Source organism: Arachis stenosperma, chromosome 8 (assembly GCF_014773155.1).
Source record: "Arachis stenosperma cultivar V10309 chromosome 8, arast.V10309.gnm1.PFL2, whole genome shotgun sequence".
In the NCBI taxonomy this organism is placed as follows: Eukaryota; Viridiplantae; Streptophyta; class Magnoliopsida; order Fabales; family Fabaceae; genus Arachis; species Arachis stenosperma.
In genome coordinates this window covers 39,121,837-39,142,200 of record NC_080384.1, presented here as the reverse complement: position 1 = coordinate 39,142,200, position 20,364 = coordinate 39,121,837, and the positions used below count along the sequence as shown (strand labels likewise).

The 20,364-nt window shown below is 25.9% G+C and overlaps 1 protein-coding gene across 1 annotated transcript in view; it reads right to left on the bottom strand.

Moving 5' to 3' along the window:
- LOC130944803 (calcium-binding protein KRP1-like) overlaps positions 1–17,813 on the bottom strand; it is a 66,161-nt gene extending 48,348 nt beyond the window's left edge. Inside the window, exon 1 of the mRNA XM_057873339.1 lies at positions 17,547–17,813. Coding sequence (XP_057729322.1) covers positions 17,547–17,715 — 169 coding nt within the window. The 5' untranslated portion in view covers positions 17,716–17,813. The remainder of the gene's footprint in view (positions 1–17,546) is intronic.
- Between the last annotated feature and the right edge of the window lie 2,551 nt (positions 17,814–20,364).

The window sequence follows — 20,364 nt, the reverse complement described above, 5'->3', positions numbered from 1 at the left end:
ACCACCCAACCCATTTTCAAAGAGCCACTCTCCACACCTCCTTAAACCCAATTTCCTCTTCCAGTCTTTCTCCAACGAACTCCACCATCCCTACCACAATCGACGCCAGATCGAAACTACTGTCAGTAGGCAAAAGGAACTCCAACGGGTAAAAAGAACTCATCGTCGCGGATCAAAGCTGCTGTCAGCAGCGTCGTCGTCTGGTCTTCTGAACTCTGAAGTTTCTGTCGTTGGCGTCTTCTGGTCATACTAGTCGTCGAAAACACAGTTGAAGATTCTGTCAACGTCGTTGCTGGGCATCTGGTCTGCCACCATGAACTCTAGGCCTTTTCTGTTTTCTGTCGTGATGAGTTCTTGTATATTTCAATTAATTTTTTTATTTTTTTATTTAACTATATGAATTGACGGTTGCTGCAGTAAGGAATTTAGTCCACTGCTTTGAATTCAGTTAATTTTTTTATTTTATTAATTATATGAATTGATGCATAATTCTTCTACTTTTCATTTTTTTTATTTTGTTAATTATACGAATTAATCATTCAGTAATTTTAAATTTTACTGAATAAAATTTTTATATAAGTTCAATTTTGGATTCTGGATTTTGAATACTATATATAATTTTGATATAATTTTGGATTCTGAATTTGAATGATGAATAGAATTTTGATATAATTTTGTATTCTGGATAGAATTGATATAGTTTTCTGAATTGTTGTAATTCTAAATTTTGTTGTAATTGCTGTAACGGCTGAGTTTTATTTTACTGTATGTAATTTAGATGGAACAACCACAAAGTGATCAACAACCACAAGATAATGCCGTCCGAGAATCTCAAACAGGTTTCTCTCGAGAAAAATCTAACCCGGCTTGGGAATATTTTACTGTGAAATATGACAAAAATTACAAGGCGCAATATACATGTATCTTTTATTTGAATACTTATAATGGAGGGGGTATATATAGAATGAAATATCACCTTGCAAAAATTTATGGACAAATTAAAGTACGTAATAAAGTCATTGAACTTCAATTCAAAAGGCTTCTAATAAAAAAAAAAGGACAATTTAAGGAGAGGTCTTATAGCTTGAAAACACAAGCACAAGAGTCTAAGCTGTCTAACCCTATACAATCTGCTGTTCCTACAATAATGGAAGACAAAGGAAAGAGAAGAGCTATTGTTGCCATACAAATTGAAAGTTAATTTAAAGAAAGGACTACTTTAGAGTTTCAACCGACTTTGAAAAGTATTTTGGCCAGTAAAAAAAATTGTGCACAAGGTTAATGGAAAGATTTGTAAGGAAGATTTGCAAGTATTAATGGTGGACAAATATTTCACTTCTCATAAATTAGTCAAAAGAATTAAGTAAGTTTTGACAAAATTGTGTTACCACTTTAAAAATTGTTGATCCTCTTCTTAAGTTGTTGAGAATTGTTGATGCTGATGAGAAACTCTCTTTGAGATACGTGTATGAAGGTATGTAAAGAGGTAAAAATGCTATCAAGACAATGTTTAAAAATCCAAAAACTATTTATACGTCATACACAAGTATCTTAAAAATGTAGTAGGATAAGCAATTGAAACGCGATCTCCATGCGACGACATACTTTTTAAATCTAACTTTTTTCGATAGTGAAGATTTTGTTGAGAAGAAAAATATCTTGAGATTTTTATTTGATTGGCTTGATGTTGAAACATTCTGCGATGACTCGGTTGCTACAATGCAAGAGATACAATTGTATTGAGATTGTAAAGAAAGTTTTGGGAGGAGAAGTGCTAAGAAAGCGGCAACAAAACTTGAACTTAGTAAGTTATTTTATTCTCAAGTTCAACTTAGTTTAAAAGTTTAATATGTTGAGTGATAAACATTAAACAGTATTTAATTTTTATATCTATGTAGGTGAATAATAGAGACTACATAGTGGGAGTGCTCCTAATTTATAAAAAATGACAATTCGTCTTCTTCATCAAATATCTTCTTCATCTGGATGTGAGAAGAACTAGAATCTTTTTGAATAAATTCATTCAAGGAGAAGGAACCGGTTAGAACATCAAAGACTAAGTGACATTATTTATGTGATTTATAACCTACGTCTTCAATTTAAATGGCATCGTAAGAAGAGGAATTATAATTCAATTGACATTCAAAGCATTAACACGATAGATTTTTGGGTAATGGCAGATGAGGATGATCCTAAATTTAATAATAGAGATGTTGAAGATATTGAAAATTTAATATACATTGATAATAGTGAGTAACATAACAAACTTTGTTTTATTCAACAAATATATATGTTGTTAATTTTGATTTCGTATTGAGTTTTTTTTCTATTTTATTAGATGAAAGAGACATAGAAATTAAAGTAGATATACTTGATGTTGTAATTGAATCCTCAAATATTTTTTTTGTAATACTTTTAAAAATAATGACTTTAGATTACTTGTTTATCATAGAAACATTGAAACATTTAATAATGATTATGATTTTTCATGAATAATGTCTTTATTTAGTTAAAAACTTATTTATTTAATATTATTTCATTTAACGATAAAATATTTTGTATTTATTATTTATATGCATTTTAATTTTATTATATATTTAATTAAATTAATTCAACCATAATTTAATTCTAATTAAACTATTAAATTATTAAACCAATCAATCGGCTAATTCTATAACCCATCCAATTCTCGCAACCGTGACATATATACTAAGCACTACGCATCGCACGAACATTTTCTACTGGCATGATGAAGAAAACCTACCTTCTTCGTATAAATTGTTGAATCAAATATTTTCCCAAATTGATTTACTTTTGCGGAAATAATAACGCCTTCAAAACGTACCATATGTACATTATTGTACAGTACAGACTTCAAGGAGACAAGCAATAATGACACGATTGATCACACTTGCAAAAAGTGACAAGTGAACTTGCATATATACAGAGGTAGAGTTAAATAAAATATTAGAGTAGAACAAAAAATATTTACACAATAAAATAATATTAAAATAAAATATTAAAGAAGAATTAAATTAAAATTTATATATAATTTATATATAAAAAAATTAAAATTAAGAGGGACCGTTACCCTTTTCTTATACCTGGCTCGGCCCCTATAAAATGGACATGCCCTACTTTTGTGGGGTATAATGTAATTATGTATTATATTTATTATAATTTATAATGTTCGCTATTTCGCTATTTTAATTAAAGAAAATTATATGGTACAGATCTAAATCTGTACAGATTTAAAGATATAATGATGTGGCAAAATTTAAACCACACATCCTAAAACTACACTTTTCACTCAAAACCGTAACTCTTCACAAAGAAAAGCGTCACCTAATGAAAAAAAGTAAATTAGAAGATTTAAGAGAAGAAATAATTAAGTTATCAAAATTAATAAATCAAAAATTAATGATTTTAACTAATGTTAATTGTAATGACACCGAATTCTTAAAATCAATACAAAATGATTTTTCTCAAAATCTTTATTTTACTATAAGTTTTATTGAAGGACTTCAAAAACCTGAAAAAACTTATTTTTTACACGGAATTTCTAAAAAATGTTACCATGGAAATGATTCCCCACATCTTTATCATACCTTCAACCCACAATTAAATTCTATAGTAGATATGTTTGAAGAAATATTAGTATCCATAAAATTTCAAAGGGATAAGGAAAAAGAGAATCCCAAAGAAGAAAAATTTCAAAATATAATCAACATAACAGATCTAAAAGTAAAACCACCATTGAAATTATGAATATTGAAGAAAAATTAGAAGAAGTTACAATGCTTTTTAAACAATTAAAAATGGCTCAAGAAAATAATATTACGGAACATGGTTTTCAAATAGAAGAAGAGTTAGTTAATTCTGAAAATATAGAAAATGAAGAACACATTCTAGATTATTCAAGTGACGAAGAACCAGCAATTCCAATACAAGTAAAAAATGAAGCTGGAACATCTAAGGATAATCAATCTCAATTTAAATGGGAAACAGGTTTTGATAATTATGCTTTTAAAAAAGGGTTTATAAATAAAGATTCAAAATATACAAAAATACCATCAAAATACGTTCCTAAAATCCAGGAAATGGAAGGAGAAAGAATCCTTGACTTAGACTGTAAAAAGAATGAAAAGGAAATTTTTGAAAATTGGTTGAATTCCTTTTTATTAGAAGCCTTTACTAATCCAAAACTTAGTGAATTGTCTGGAAGAGATATTTGGAATTACATAGGGTTTCATACTAAAGGAACTATAAGAGATTATATGACATCAATAGAGAACCAAATAATAGAAGAATTAGCAACAAAAACAACAGCTTATGATAAAATATTATATATAGTGATGATTCTATATAAAGATTTTTTTGGAAAAAATATTATAGATCATAGACAAGAAGTCTATAATAAAGAATATCAAGAAGCAAAAAACCATCTAGCTAAATATTCAGATATATGATCTATGTAATGTAGAGTCTTATATATGTGAATATAGAATACATTATTACAAATTAAAAGAAGAAGATAAAAATCATTATCTTAGTATGTATATAACAAAACTTCCATATCCTGCTAATGAATTTATAATGGGAAGATTTATAAGAGAAATAAATAGAGGGACAATTGAAAATAATTTTGGTGGAGCAACCTCTGCAATAAGAGAGGAAATAAAAGAACGTTGTATGCAAGAAGCGACTCAAAAAAGATTTGCAAATATAATTAGAATTTGCTATCAGGATAATGAAGAAATACCCCAAAAATATGGTCTTAATAAAAATTTTCAAAGAAAAAGAAAATATCAATTTAAAAAAAGAAAATACTATCCAAACTGGAGAAAAAAGAGGTACTTTAGAAAAAGAGATAACAATAAAAACAAAAGACAAAAAAATGACTATTGCCCGAGTAAAAAAGAAAATTGCAAGTGTTGGTATTGCCAAGAAGAAGGACACTATGCGAATGAATGTCCCAAAAAGAAGGATAAAAAAGATCTTACTAAGCAAATAGAAATTGCTAAGTCTTGTTTCATGGAACCATTAGAAGAATCTGATGATAACTTAGACTATATTTTTGAATATGTCTCAGAAACAAACTCAGAGATTGAGTAATAATGCTACATTTATTACTATAAAAATAACATAAAAGTTTATAAATGCTTTCATAGATTCTGGAGCAACACAATGCTTTGCTAGTTCAAATATAAAACTTGATTGGAAAAAATTAAAGAAACCATTAAGAGTTAGAATAGCTGACAAATCAATGCATAAAATTGACCAAAAAGCAGAGATGGCTGAAATTTTTATTCAAAATTATAGGTTCATTGTTCCATCTATATATATGTTAGATTCTGGAATGGATTTTATTATAGGAAATAACTTTTTAAAGCTATATCATCCATTCATTCAAGAATTAACATATATAGTTTTAAAAGCTCCACACGATTTTTCAATAAATCAAAAATCAAAACGTATAAAAATACCGACTACTACTATAGATAAGATCTTAAAATTTAAAATATTTTCTATATTAGAGACATGTTATTTAAATTTATACTTTCAGATAAATATTCCAAAAAATAATCTTGAAATAAAGATAGAAGAACTTTTGGATAAAATTTGTGCTGAAAATGCTTTAGATATTAAAAATACAAATAATGAATTAGTAAGCATTGAATTAAAAGATCCTACAAAAGAAATAAATGTTCCAAATAAAATTCCTTATTCCGCAAGAGATAGAGAAGAGTTTTCATTAGAATGTAAAGATCTTTTGGAAAAAGGAATTATAAGATTAAGTAAAAGTCCTCATGCGGCTCCAGCCTTTTACGTCGAAAACAATAATGAAATTAAAAGGGGAAAACGAAGGATGGTTATTAACTATAAGAAAATGAATGAAGCTACTATTGATGATGCTCATAAACTTTCAAGAAAAGATTCTATTTTAGAAAAAATCAAAGGAGCAACGTGGTTTTCATCTCTTGATGCAAAATCAGGATATTGGCAACTTCGTTTAGACGAAGAAACAAAGAAATTAACTGCTTTTACTTGCCCAACAAAAGAATCAACAAGTGTGTTGCTCTATGAATGGAATGTATTACCATTCGGATTAAAACAAGCCCCAGGTATTTATCAAAGATTTATGGAAAAAAATCTAAAAGAGTTAAATGAATTTGTTTTAGTATACATTGATGATATACTAATTTTTTACAAAACAGGATAAAGAAGATCATCTTCAAAAATTATTAATTGTTTTAGAAAGATGTAAAGAAAAAAGGATTAGTTCTTAGCAAAAAGAAAGCAAGAATAGCAAAACAAGAAATAGAGTTTCTTAGATTAATTCTATCCACTCAAGGAAAGCTAAAACTTCAGCCAAATGTCCTAGAAAAGGTAAATTTATTTCCTAATAAAATAGAAGATAGAAAACAATTACAAAGATTTTTAGGGTGTATAAATTATATTTTTGATCAAGGATTTTTAAAGATTATAACAGAATACACTAAAAGCTTATTTCCAAAAATAAGTACTAAAAAAGAATGGAAATAGGATGAAAAAGACAATATGCAAATTCAAAGGATTAAAGAATTATGTGAAAAACTTCCAGAACTTTATATTCCAGAAGAAAATGACTACTTAATAGTAGAAACAGATGCTTCAGACATAACCTGGTCAGGATGTCTAAAAGCTAAGAAAGCTATAAAAAGTTTGGAACAAGAAAAAGAATCACTAGATTCTAAATATTCCCCAAAGAAATTACTTTGCAGGTATATTTCAGGGACTTTTACTCCAACAGAACAGAGATATACCACTCATGAAAAGGAAACTCTAGCAGCAATTAAATCTCTTAAGAAATGGAAAATTGATTTACTACCCAGAGTGTTTACATTAAGGACAGATTCAAGTTACCTAACAGGTTTCATACGATATAATTTAAAAGTTGATTATAATCATGGACGATTGGTAAGATGGCAATTATTTTTGTTACAATATCCAATAAAAATTGAATATATTAAGGGTGCAAAAATGTTATTGCAGATACATTAACAAGAGAATGGAGTTCGTCTACAACGCATTAGATCAAGAAATTCAAAAATATGAGCAAGAACTCGAAAAATGCAAGCATTGCCAGCAACTAAGGACACAGATCCAATCTCTCAAGAAGGCCATTGAAGCAATGAAATCACAACAAGCAAAACCATCAGAGTTCAGCCAGCTAAGCATGGTGGACAAATCAGGTGAAGAAAAAATTTCGGAAAATAAAACAATTGCTGAAATCATTAAAAAATCCACCCAAGATAAAAAATATTATGTAATTTATAATGGCCCCATGAAAGGAGTATATGATTCCTGGGAAAAAGCAGCACCATTCACACACCAGTCAAGGATAATTCATAAAGGAGGATTTTCAACACTAGAAGAGGCAAAGAAATCCTTCAGGGAATATGAAGCTCTTCATCCAGAACAAACTCTAAAAAGAGCAGATAAAGCTCCGATTCAAGCCCAGAGAACAGGAATAATGAGAAATATTCCTACAAGAGCTGAAATCAAGGAAAAGAAAAGGGTCTGTAGATCAAATCTCAGAGAAACCCTCAACATAGTCTTAAATTAGACTGAAGAAAAAAGGGCAATTTTGGGGTATTATCCTATTGCCAAAGAACAGCTAACAAAGCTGGTTATATTTCCAGATGCTTCCCCATCGGACACATATCAGTTTTTCCAATATGGATTAATTGATACAATTTTAATTTTTAATGATCTAAAAATTATTAGTGAGTTTTCTGCAGGATTCGTTGATGCAGTAAAGAGATTTAAAATATGATTGACAATGTAAATCCAAGGGATATATCCCTAAAATTTACGAATAGTCAACCTATTTTTAATGAAGAAGAAGAATGCTTGGTTCCAGCACATCAAGTAATATTCATGTCCGTCTTCCCATGAAATTTTCAACCAATTGATCAAGTTCAAGATTTAACAATCTACAGTCATGAAGGTAGACTAGCCAGCACACTAGCAAGGGTCTTCGAAAGAACTCAAAAGATAACAAGGGAATCTCACACAAGAATCAATTATAAAAGTAGAAATACTATGCTTGTGTCCAGTAAAAGAAATGAAATTGAAGAAAGAGAGATGAGACTCTTGGTAGAGTTTGAATCTGCATTCTACAATCTATCTAGACTCTTAGAAAGACTCCCTGAAGGGATAAAAAGGAATCTCTGCTATTTGATAAAAAACAGAGAAGACCACAAGTGCCAGCTGTGTGTCTCAGAAATATCTAAAGAAAGCAATAATGAAATGGGATCCACCCACATGATAAAAGAAGAGGACAGCTCATCCACCCACATAAAAGAAGAGGACAGCGCATCTAAAGCATCTCTCGACATTATTGCATAATGACGTAAGCGCTTAGGTCATAGAGCACCAACAATGTAGCTGGTGCAAGATAATAAACAATGACGTAAGCAATGATGTCATAAGAAGGGTAAGGATGTGAATTGTCCATCAGACCCAACCATTATAAATAGATTGCTTAGGCAATTGTAGAAGGTATCAGACAATAGAAAGCAGGAGGCTAAGAGTACTCATATGCTAGGAGAGCAAGGAGGAAGCTGCCGAGGCGATTCTATAGTCTGAAGAAGAATTCCCTTAGGAAAAACCAATTCTAAACTCCCCTCTGGAGTTAGTATCTACAATCTCCCCTCTGGAGACAAAAACATCTTATGTAAAATATTCTAAATAAAGGAAGTTTTTCTCCAGAAAGGTACGCCTTTATCCTGATCTCTTAGTTATGAATTATTTAGAAAGTTTAGAATTAACGGAAGAATCTGATTATTATAGATTATCTGCCTTATTAGATAATGAAAAACAGGCTGTTCTAAAAACAGAATTAAATCTCAAATCAAATGAAAATTTTAATAAACAAAATCTTTTAAAAGAAGTTTTTAATAGAAAAAATATAATATACTATGGAAAAATTCAACTTGAAGCACCTATAAAGATAAAATCCGCCAATGGAGAACTTGAAATAGCTTTGATAAATGATGAAGAATTGAGTAAACAGATTGAGAAAATTAATGATTAACAAAAAAGATCTAAAATTGGATGGATCCATATTAGTACTATACAAGTCTTAATCAAATCTACATATATGAAAGGAATTAATTCACCAATAAGCTTAGCAATCTGCGATAAAAGAATTACTGATGACCCAATAGATCAAATAATTGGAATTGTTCATGGAAACTTGGCAAACATAAATGTTAAATTCAATGCCCATCTTGGATACGCTATACCTTTATCAACTGAAAATCTTTGAAGATCTATAAGCTTAGCTTATAAATTTCACAGAAAGAATCTAATGGAACAAGATGATGAACCATTTTCAATTACATATGCAATAAATTATGCTTTAACAAATAGCCATCATATTATAATATTTAAAAACAGAGAAAGAATTTATGTTGATGAATTATTTCAGAAAATCGTAAAAACAGAAATACCGAAATATAAAGCTATTGAAAACCCAGTTCTATTATTAAAAGAACCATCAGGAAAATTAGTTTCATCGAATTTTCAAATAAGAGAATCTAAAATTAATAGCCCTTTAAGTTTATCTAAGTTAAAAATTAAAGAAGAAAATTCTGAAATAAAAGAATTAACAAAAAAGGTCGAAAAATTAAATGAAACCCTAAACACTAAGTTATGACAATAAATAAAGAAAAATATATGTAACCTATCAAGACAAGAAACAAGAGCTCTTTGAAAGAGAAAATCGGTTGAATTATTTACAGTTTTCTGAAATAAATCAAAAAGCATTTGAAGCTCTAAAAATAATCTATGACAAATTGAAAGGAGAAGTTGAAGAGTCAGAAAAATTAATAGAATCTCTAGAAAATAGTGATGAATCAATGATAGAATTTGCAGAAATTTTAAGATAAATAATGAAGTATACAAAGATTGAAAAGAAAACAAAATAAAAAGAAAAAGGGCGAAAAAATTAAAAAGTAAAATAAAGGAGTATAAAAGGGAGTTAAATAACCTTCAGTTCGAAATTAATGACCTTATAATAAAAAGGATAGAAATAAGAACAAATATAAACAAGTTAGAGCTAAACTTAAAAAAATTATAAATGCCTGTAAAACCATATTATGACTTAAAAGAATAAAAGCTGTTGAAAGAAAAAATGGAGAATGAAGTTGAAAAATTAAAAAAATATTTAGAAACAACAGAAAGTGTAGAAATAAAAGAAGTTTTTGAGGATTTGAAAAATTATATTAAAGAAAAAGACAAACAGATAAAAGATTTTATATACAATAATCCATGCAAAAAAGAATATTATAAACTAAAACAAGATTGAAAAACTATAAAAATGAAATCAGAATTAGTAATAGTAGAAATTGTCAATACTTTTGATTATGAAATTGCAAATTATAAAGTACCACCAACCAAATCTATACAAATTATAAACTATTTCGAAGCAAAATATGAAGAGTTAATAGAAATTTTGAAAAAGAAATTACATTTTAAAAATTGAGAGTTAATAGAAATTTTGAAAAAGAAATTACATTTTAAAAATTGGTATCAGAGCCAAGTTAACGATTAAGGGTAACACTTTTTCTTTAAGCAACACTTTTAGTAATACACTTTTAAATCAATAAAAAACAAAAATCTATAAATCTGTACCAAAATACATCTATACACTAGATGGACCTTTAATTAATTATTGAGTTCATAGGAATAGTAATTCGAGTCGACCCGTCTTTTCATCAGTTAATCAGGTATAGAGTGCAAAAAAAAAAAAAAAAAAATCAGGTATAGAGTGAATTTGAGTCAACCTGTTTATTTTCTGTTTAGATATAGAATGGGTATGAAAATGGCTGTCTCATCCCATTGTTTGTCCCATTAATATATATATATATATATATATATATATATATATATATATATGATTTTATATAATAATAATAATATTTTACATATATTTATATATAATATAATTTGTTTTTTATATATATTAAAAATAAAATAAAACTGCAGGTACTGATACCAAAATTTATAGAAGACATCTTTAGTCTCTCTCCCCCACACCGAAAAATTCTAATACTCTGTCCCGCCATTCTCTCATTGAGTTATCCTTTTACATTTTAAACCCTAATTTGTTTTTTGTTTGTCACATTTTTAAGATTATTTTAATATTTTAATATTATTTTAATGCATTATGAGACTATCTATATTCTATGTTTTATCCTAAATAATTTAGGATTGTCTTTGTATTTAATTATATTTTTAAAATATTCATTTATATTTAAAATTTTATTAATTAGTTCAGTTTAAATGTTATATATATATATATATATATAATATATATATATTATATATATATATATATATATATATATATATATTAATTCAGGTTGTTCTAAGACAGAGCATAATAGAACGGATACATAATAGGTATATACTCGTAAATTTAGGTAAAAATTAAAATATCCGTAAATAATTTGATGGGTAATAGGACAATAAGTAAGCGTATGTTTAGAATGAGTATGTGTACTTAGATATCCATCCCGCCACCTTTGTTAGTCTTAGTTTCTATAATTAATACAAAAAATATTTCTAACAATATTAAAAGATCTTGAAATTGATGATTATGACGGCATAATTCAAAATATACTTGGATTTATGTCAGATTATTTTTGAGTCATGGTTATTTTTTTATGTCAGAGTCGAGTTCTAATTCAAGAACTTAAAGGTTATAGACGCATCACATTTTCACTGTTTCTAATGATCTTTGTGTTATAGGCAGTTAAGACATAAAATATTTTAATCAACTAAATTATTGGACAGTCTCCCAATATTTTTGGATATTTTTTGAAGTCGGTCTTTTTTAAATTTTTTAGGATTACTTGCTTACTCATTAATATTATATATTTTAATTTTTTTATAAAATAATATATTTGATAAATATTAATTATAATAATAATTTATTTTAATATAAATGAATAATTTTAAAAAAATATTTAAAATAATATTTATAATCTTCTTTTGAAACTTAGTTTATAAAATAATATTTTTAAAATTTTTATTAATTACTTTATAAGTCATAAACTTTTTAATATTCTGTTCTTAACTTTAATATTTACAAAATTATATTTAAATTCTCACTTATTTTTATATCTATAAAAATAACCTAAATTTTTATAAAATATCTATTTTACTCTTGAACTTTACTTATTATTCAAAATACCCAAAAATTTACATAATTATAAATTTAACCTCGATCTTTTATCAAATTATATTTTTAAATTCAAAAATAAAATTTGTGTTGATGACAACTTTAAAAAATACAACTTTCTCTTGTGATCTTTTAAAATATATACTTGATTTTAATTTTTTTTTCGATTACAAATTTTTTACAACTTTTAATTTTAATCTTTCAACCATCAAATCTCATCATTTTTTTCAATATTCAAATCTAACAACAACCTTCAAATACGTCAAAAATAGTTTAATCTTTATCGGATCTATAATGGCCAAATTTTAAAGCATCAAATTCAACAAAATTCAACAAAAATTCAAGCACAAAATTACTCAAATTCTAGCAATAATTATCAAACCAACAATCACACATCAAAAATATATTTAATTTATATTAAAATTATCAAAACCTACCTCTGTACGAATTTAAAATCAACGAAAATTTCGAAAAATTTTTTTGCTTTAACTGCTAAGGAGAAAAAAATCAGAAATTATCTTTACTTTTTAGAACTCTAATTAATCGAGCTCGAGAAAAAGAAGAGTTACGTTACTGTTAATTTCTACCGAACAAAAATAATACCAATATATAAAAAAAGAAATACGAATATTTTTATCGAATTAAATTTTTTTATTGAAATTACGAATGACAAAAAAAATCTAAGCCGAAAGGTTAAAGAGGTTTTACGGTTCTCTCATGCAAGCCTCGGTCTCACTCTCTTTTCTTTTCTCTTAATGCTCAGTGAATAAAATGAAAAGTGAAGTAAAGATGGTATTGATGGTGATTAAGGTTCATGACGTGTCAAGATTATATCATACTTATACGCATTAAAGCCACGTTATACATATACATACATGAATCCAAGTCATTAGCTTTCTTTCTTTACTTCCTAAGGCACTCGGCCACCTCCCCCCTGTCCTTTTCTTTTAAATAATAATAACAATAATATAAGGTTAAATATACGTAAATTACTAATATAAATGACATTAGTAATTTAGGAATATAAAAATATTTGATGGATCTTTAGTAATTTTAAATTTATTAAAAAATATCAATAATTATTTTTATTGGTAAAAATCAGACTTGATAATAATACTAATATTATTATCTAAGTTTCATTATAATTAGAGCAAGTAAAATAAATAAATAAGATAATAATAAAATTATACTACTATCTATTTTATTTCGAAATTTGAAATCGACTCATCATAAAAAAATTAATTATTTTAAAATATTATTTTAAGAAAAAATCCGCATTAATACAAAAATTAGAATTATTACGGTGCGAGTCCACTACTAAAAAATAGTAAAATAGTTGCGGATATCACTTATAATTTTTTTGCAGAAATTTAATTTGTTGCAAATTTATCATGCATGGATAATATGCCAAAGTTTTACTCCAATTTTCAAAATTTGCAGCAAATTCTGCAGTTACTTTTTGTACTAGAAGGTGAAAAATATTATTTGTGAACTGTTGCTGTTAAAAATTTGTAAATTATTATAAATATATTTATTGTGATGTCTTAATAAAATATTTGATTCTTGACTGAAAATTGGACCATTAACTAAGAGTTGGAGTAATCCTTTTCATATTCTCCAATATACACCATTTAATGAAATTACTTATTATTCTCTCTATTCTCTCTTCTCCTTCCCTTAAATCCTAATTCTTATTTTCATAACACAAATAAATATTTGTAGGTAATTTAACAACAGTTTGAATCATGTCAGATTTGCAGCAAAATTTGCAGACGAATTTAGCTGTAACTTTTAGTTTTATCCGAAGTTTGTTGCAAATTTATTTCTTAATAATTTAGTTGTGAGAAAATTATTGTGCATTTAGTTACAAATTAACTTTGTTAAGAATTTTATTTCGAATTACATTGCTGTAAATTTGTTGCAAACATTTTGATGCAGAATTTGTTGCGACTTTCATTACCCATAAATTTTGCTGCGAATTTAGTTGCAAAAATTTTATTACAGAATTTGTTGCAAATTTCAGTTCTTGCAAATTTTGTAGCATAAATTTCATTCTATATTTTAGTTGCAAAAATTTTATTACAGAATTTGCTGTAATTTTTGTCACCCACAAATTTTGCTTTGAATTTCATTGCTAAGGGTTGAGTTGTAAAAAATTTGTTGCAGAGTTAGTTATGAATTTAATTTACCTGCAAATTTTATGAGTTTCATTTTTTGCAATTTTAGCTTAAATTTATTATTCTGCAATGTTATATAATATAATTTGAAAATTAACTTTAGTTATTAGGTATATTAGGGATTGATAGGTTTAATTTGTGAAAATATTTTTTATTTTTAAATTTTATTTTTATTTTTAAAAATGATTTTTATTTTCAACTTTTCACATCTTAAGAAAGCAATTGATTTGTGAAAGAAGAATTTATTTCTAAATGTTGAAAATAATAAAAATAAATTTGGTCAGTTTATTTTTAAAATGTATTTTTAATATTTTAAAATATAAAATTATATTTTTATTAAGGTACAAATTTAATTATTTAATTTTTTTATTAAGTTAATAATTTATTTTTATATAGTATCAATCATAAAATAAATTATTATCTTAAAATAATTAATTGCATTCATCTGAATTTATTATTAAGAGATAGAAATAAAAAAAATAGAAATTAATTTATTATTCACTATAATTTTTTTAATTGAGTGAGTGAGTATTGGGTACTAAATAAAAGAAGGAAAAATATAGGGGTTAGTAATTTTTGTGTTTTCTGACTAGCACTTAACCATCAAAATAAAAGTGAGTAATCTCTCATCATTAGATGTAATTTCACACCACTAAAAATACTATTGATAATGGCCAATTAATGGTTACAAAACACCAAAATTGCTGAACCCTAGCATTCCTCATAAAAGAATTCAGTAAATACACTACTTAAATTTTAGAACTGAATTTAACGTTCTTTAATTAAATAATAAGTTGTTTAAATTGAGTTATTCCAGCATTAAATTATTTTTATTAATATATACATAACGTGTATCATATATATTGCTTTTGTGCCATGCTTATCAACAGCACCAATCTCATATTAACTTGCTAATATGGATTATATTAGTAAGAATGATCAGAAATGAAGAAAGAGTTGAATGAATAAAGAGTAAATTAAACTTGCTAATTGAAAAATGAGGAATATCAACTTTTTTTTACGTTTATAAAATAATAAAGATGGTGAAAATAAATTAAGTGACTCAGATTATTATTATTATTATTATTATTTATGCTTAGAAAATATAATATTTAGATATTATATATTTTATTTTTTTAAATAATATAGATTTATTTTAGTATAATATCAATCTAGTTAATTAGATGATGCTTTAGATTTTGATATTTACTATTAGATTTACATACGTTAGTAATTCTGGCATTGTTTTAGTAATTTATTTAATTAAATTTAATTGTTGATAATTTTTTTTATATTTTTGTGGTTGCATTTGTGGCAGTACAAAATTTTTTGACCTGATCTCATTCTTTTTTAATTAAAAAAAAATAGGACATATATATAATAAAACCATGAGTAGAAAGCACATGCATGTTAAAGAATTGTGTAAAATTGAACTCATCTTTTACTTGGTAGTACAATGATTATTGTGCTCAATTATGTGGTCACATAGCAAAACTAATGATTATGGTTCAGGATAACTTGAGTGGTTATGGCCACAGTAAAGAAGCACTTGTTTGATAAATGTTTTTACCTATTATCAAGCAATTGTTTTATTTCTAATGAGGAGTATACTTGAAAGATATGAATCTTATATAATAACTAATGTATTATTGGAGCACGCATTTTTTATATTTGCACGCATTTTTTATATTTTGTCATTAATTTAATTTTACCATAGTTATTTGAAATGAAATTTAATTTTAATTTTAAAATTTAAATTTAAATTTTATTCTTAATTTCTTCACCTTTTACTTCCTCATCTTCTACTTACTTTTTTTCTCTTTCAATTTTTTCGATATCACCGCCACCTTTTTCTTCTTCAACTACTACAAAAATCACTACTATCTAATTGTTACATCATTTACATGCATATTGATACTCTTCTGAGTTGGTGCAAACATATTATAGTTTAATTAGTGAAGCTTAGGTCAATTCATTAGATGTATATATGTACGTCTTCTGGAATGCTTGTATATTTGGTTCATGGTATTGACGAGCAAGCCATGCAATTTTTTTTTATTTGAGAGATGGGGATACAATTTTGACAATTAAGGAGTGATGCCATTAAATTTCTATGTTTTTCATTTTCTTGGTTCAGCAAAATAATTTCGATAAATTAATAAATACTTTGAATTAGCAAATAACTAAGACAAGAGTGATCCAGAAAGGAAATGTTGATATGGTAGTCATATTTGTGTAGAGAAATAAAAGAAGGTAGTAATAATGAAAGAATTGGAGAAGAGAAAAAAATGAAAAAGAAAGAAGATAAAATTGGAATATAAATTTAAATTTAAATTATATAAATAAAATTAAATTTATTTTAAACGTTAAAGATGAAATAATTAAATTAAATTAAATATTAAATATATTTAAAACTTTTTAAAAACTCTAAAAATAAAAATATATTAAAAGAAGAAATAGTTTATACTATATCTTAAATTTTCATTCAAATTCAAATTAAAAATCCTAAAAATAAAAAATAAAAAGAATTTTTTTTCTTTGTCCGTGTATTATTTCATGACGCTAAAATAGAATTCATATACACATAAAGCAATTTCTAATAATAATTATAATTATCACTATATTGAAAGAGTTGGATAGCACATATAAACTATCAAATCTATTTTAATTAATACAGAACATTGTGAATTATCATATGGATTAAGGCTTACATCAACATACACACATACATGTTCTTTTGTCTCAATTATTATCTTACTTTTGAAAGATGAAATTTTAATTAATATCACTAAATAACATACACTACGAGAAAAATGAGTACTCTTCACATATATTAGTTGTTAAAAAAAATTACTATTTTAGTAAAGTATTCTTGATAGTCATCAATAATTTCTTATTAGAAGCTTCCTTATTAATGACCATAAAAAATACTCTACTATACATACATATAATATATCTAAACAAATACAAATCTTCCTTTCAACTTAATGAAGATAAACATATAGAAGCTAGCACAATTCAATTAGACAAGATACTAATAAGTAATAACACTTACATTAAATTAATTATACTAACATGGGATCAACACTTTGAGTAAACAATTTAGGTGCATCTCCATCCCCTCACCTCCAAACCTAACAAGGAACAATTCATCTTCAAGCTCTCAAACGTGATCAACCCCTTGTGTGCGTCCATAAGTAGACTGAACCCATTGCAAAGCTCCCCAATGAACCCTTCTGCGCCGAGCCGCGAAATCATGGAAGGGAAGTAGTCCTCGAAGTCCAAAGCATGGTCTAACTCCATGGATGAAATTGAAAGGTGAGATAGACTCAGCTTCAAGTGGAAGGCTTTGATATGATGATGGTGATGTATGGTAGTTCTGAAGGCTACGGATGATGAGGTTTTGGTGTGGCTTGTGATTGAAGGGTGTGTGACATTTATATATGTGCCAGGGAAGAAAATTAACAATTTTTTTTTTTACTATCCTAGTTATTACTAAGATAACATAGTGTATTATTAACCACTTAATGTACCTCAAAATGAATCCATTAAAAAAAAAGTATGTACCTTAAAATAAACGAATTATACTTTAATTGTATTCGGCTAACAGCCATATAAATCGTGTAGCACGTTCATATAATAAGTAAGATAACTAATGGTGTACAAAATGGTACGATTCGATAAATGGAAGGGTAAATGAAACGAAGGAATAATGTTCACGAAATTCTCAACAGTTTTTTTTTCTAACATTATTTTATGTATATCATTTGATAAATTAGCTAGTTATTCTTTTCTAAATTCTGAATTGATTATTATATAGAACTATCTGTAATTATATTAAAAGTTTTTAATTGTATGTATACATATGTACTAATATAATAATAATAATAATAATAATAATAATAATAATAATAATAATAATAATAATAATAATAATAAAATGATGATTATTATTATAATAATGATAATAATAATGAATCGAGATGTGCGGCTGCTATGCACTATCATTGCTTAAATGAATGATGTTTTTGCAGTTGGGAGTTCTTGTGGCTTTCATTGCAGACTACGGATGAAATTATTACATGCTTACAAATCGTATAATAAATCAAATTAAATTAATATTCTTTTATTAAATATATACATAAACACAGTTCACTTAATATTTAGAGATTTAGTTAATATATGTATCCTTAAGATATATAATAAACTTACTATTAATAAAAAATTTTAAATATTTTTATTTAATAAATATATTACAAATTTAAATTTTTTATATTTTTAATATATTTTTTTTAATTTGTAAACTTAATATGTATCTTGCTAAACCCAATATTTAATACTCTCTCAGTATTTAATAACTTCTCATCATTGCGAAGCCTTCTCCTTCGTGGAAGCTGCGGTAGTTCTTTTGCAATATCCATCGTTTATGATCCGTATCATTGTACTAATTCATAGTAATGTAAATATACGTACATGGTTAATTAATCTCAAATATAATTAAATGACTCACTATCTTTCTTTTCTAAGAATATTTCTTATTGAATTTAACAAGTATGCTTGCCAGAAATCTAATTTATATATATATATATATATATATATATATATATATATATATATATATATATATATATTAATTTAAATTTTTAAAAAATAATTTTATGACATAATATAAAATTTTTTATATTAAAAAATTTAAAATTTATTTTTTATTATTTTAGAAAAAGGGAAAAATAAAATAAATAAAAACTATATAAATATTTAAATAAATTCAAAACAGGTTCTTATTTAAAAGAATGCATGTGTTATATACATATATAATTATTTATGTATTTTTTTATCAATTTAAATTTTTAAAAGAGATGATTTTAAATCATGATAATTTTATTCGTTGTGAGAGGTATTTTTCAATTTTTTAATGTCAAGTTAAAAAGATATTTAGAGTGTGTGTATTTATTCTATGTGGAGTCAATAATGTATGTATAATTAAATGTGCTATACTAAATGAAATTTGTAGTGCAGAGGTATTGAATGAGAAGAGGCTCCATATGGCATTATATATGGTGGCTTCTATGATGTGACCATGCATGTGCAACGTGCTCACAAAACGTATATACATATTTATTGCCACGATTATGATAATGCGAAAAAATTAAGAGGGGGAAAATTCTAGGTATATATACTCCATGATGTTGATAATAATGTCACAAAACACATTTAATGACGACAAAAACTTGTCGGTAATTACTATACATTTATGAATTTCAGAGACGACAGCAATATATAGTGGATACATTTTTTTTTATTTCTCAACGTATTTTTTAAAAATTAATCCGTTTCGATACTGAATTCTATTTAAGAATTTGTCATTGATGAATAGATATGCATACATAAAATAGAATTCAAATTCTCGATACTTATTTAAGTAGACTAGTGAACTAACCACTAAACCAATCTAATTTAGTTACAGTAAATACATTTTTGTATAGGCACAGGTTAACTTATGTGTATATACATTATACATATTGCTAAAAAGTTCCCTAAATAAGGATACATCAAAAAATATCGAAAAATAAATGTTTTTATATTAATATACAAACATTTATTTTTAATAATTTTCATTAAATATTTTTTATGATATTCTTAATTAGTATTTTATATTATAAATATAATTATTCGTATATATTTTTTATTAGTTTAATCGTTAGGATAAATAATTTTATAATATTCTAAAAATATTTGTTAACTAGACTAAAAAAATTCTGCAATTTTAAAGTTTTGTTAATAAATAATAAGTATATCACCATATATACTGCGCATTATAATGAAATTAATTTCGTAATAATGCCGTCTCTCTGAATGAAAACGTTCATTTTTTCTGTCGTCCCACATTAGGGGTAGCTAGCTAGGGATTATTAGTGTCATTATTTTGGGGACAAAAAAGAGAGAGAGGGA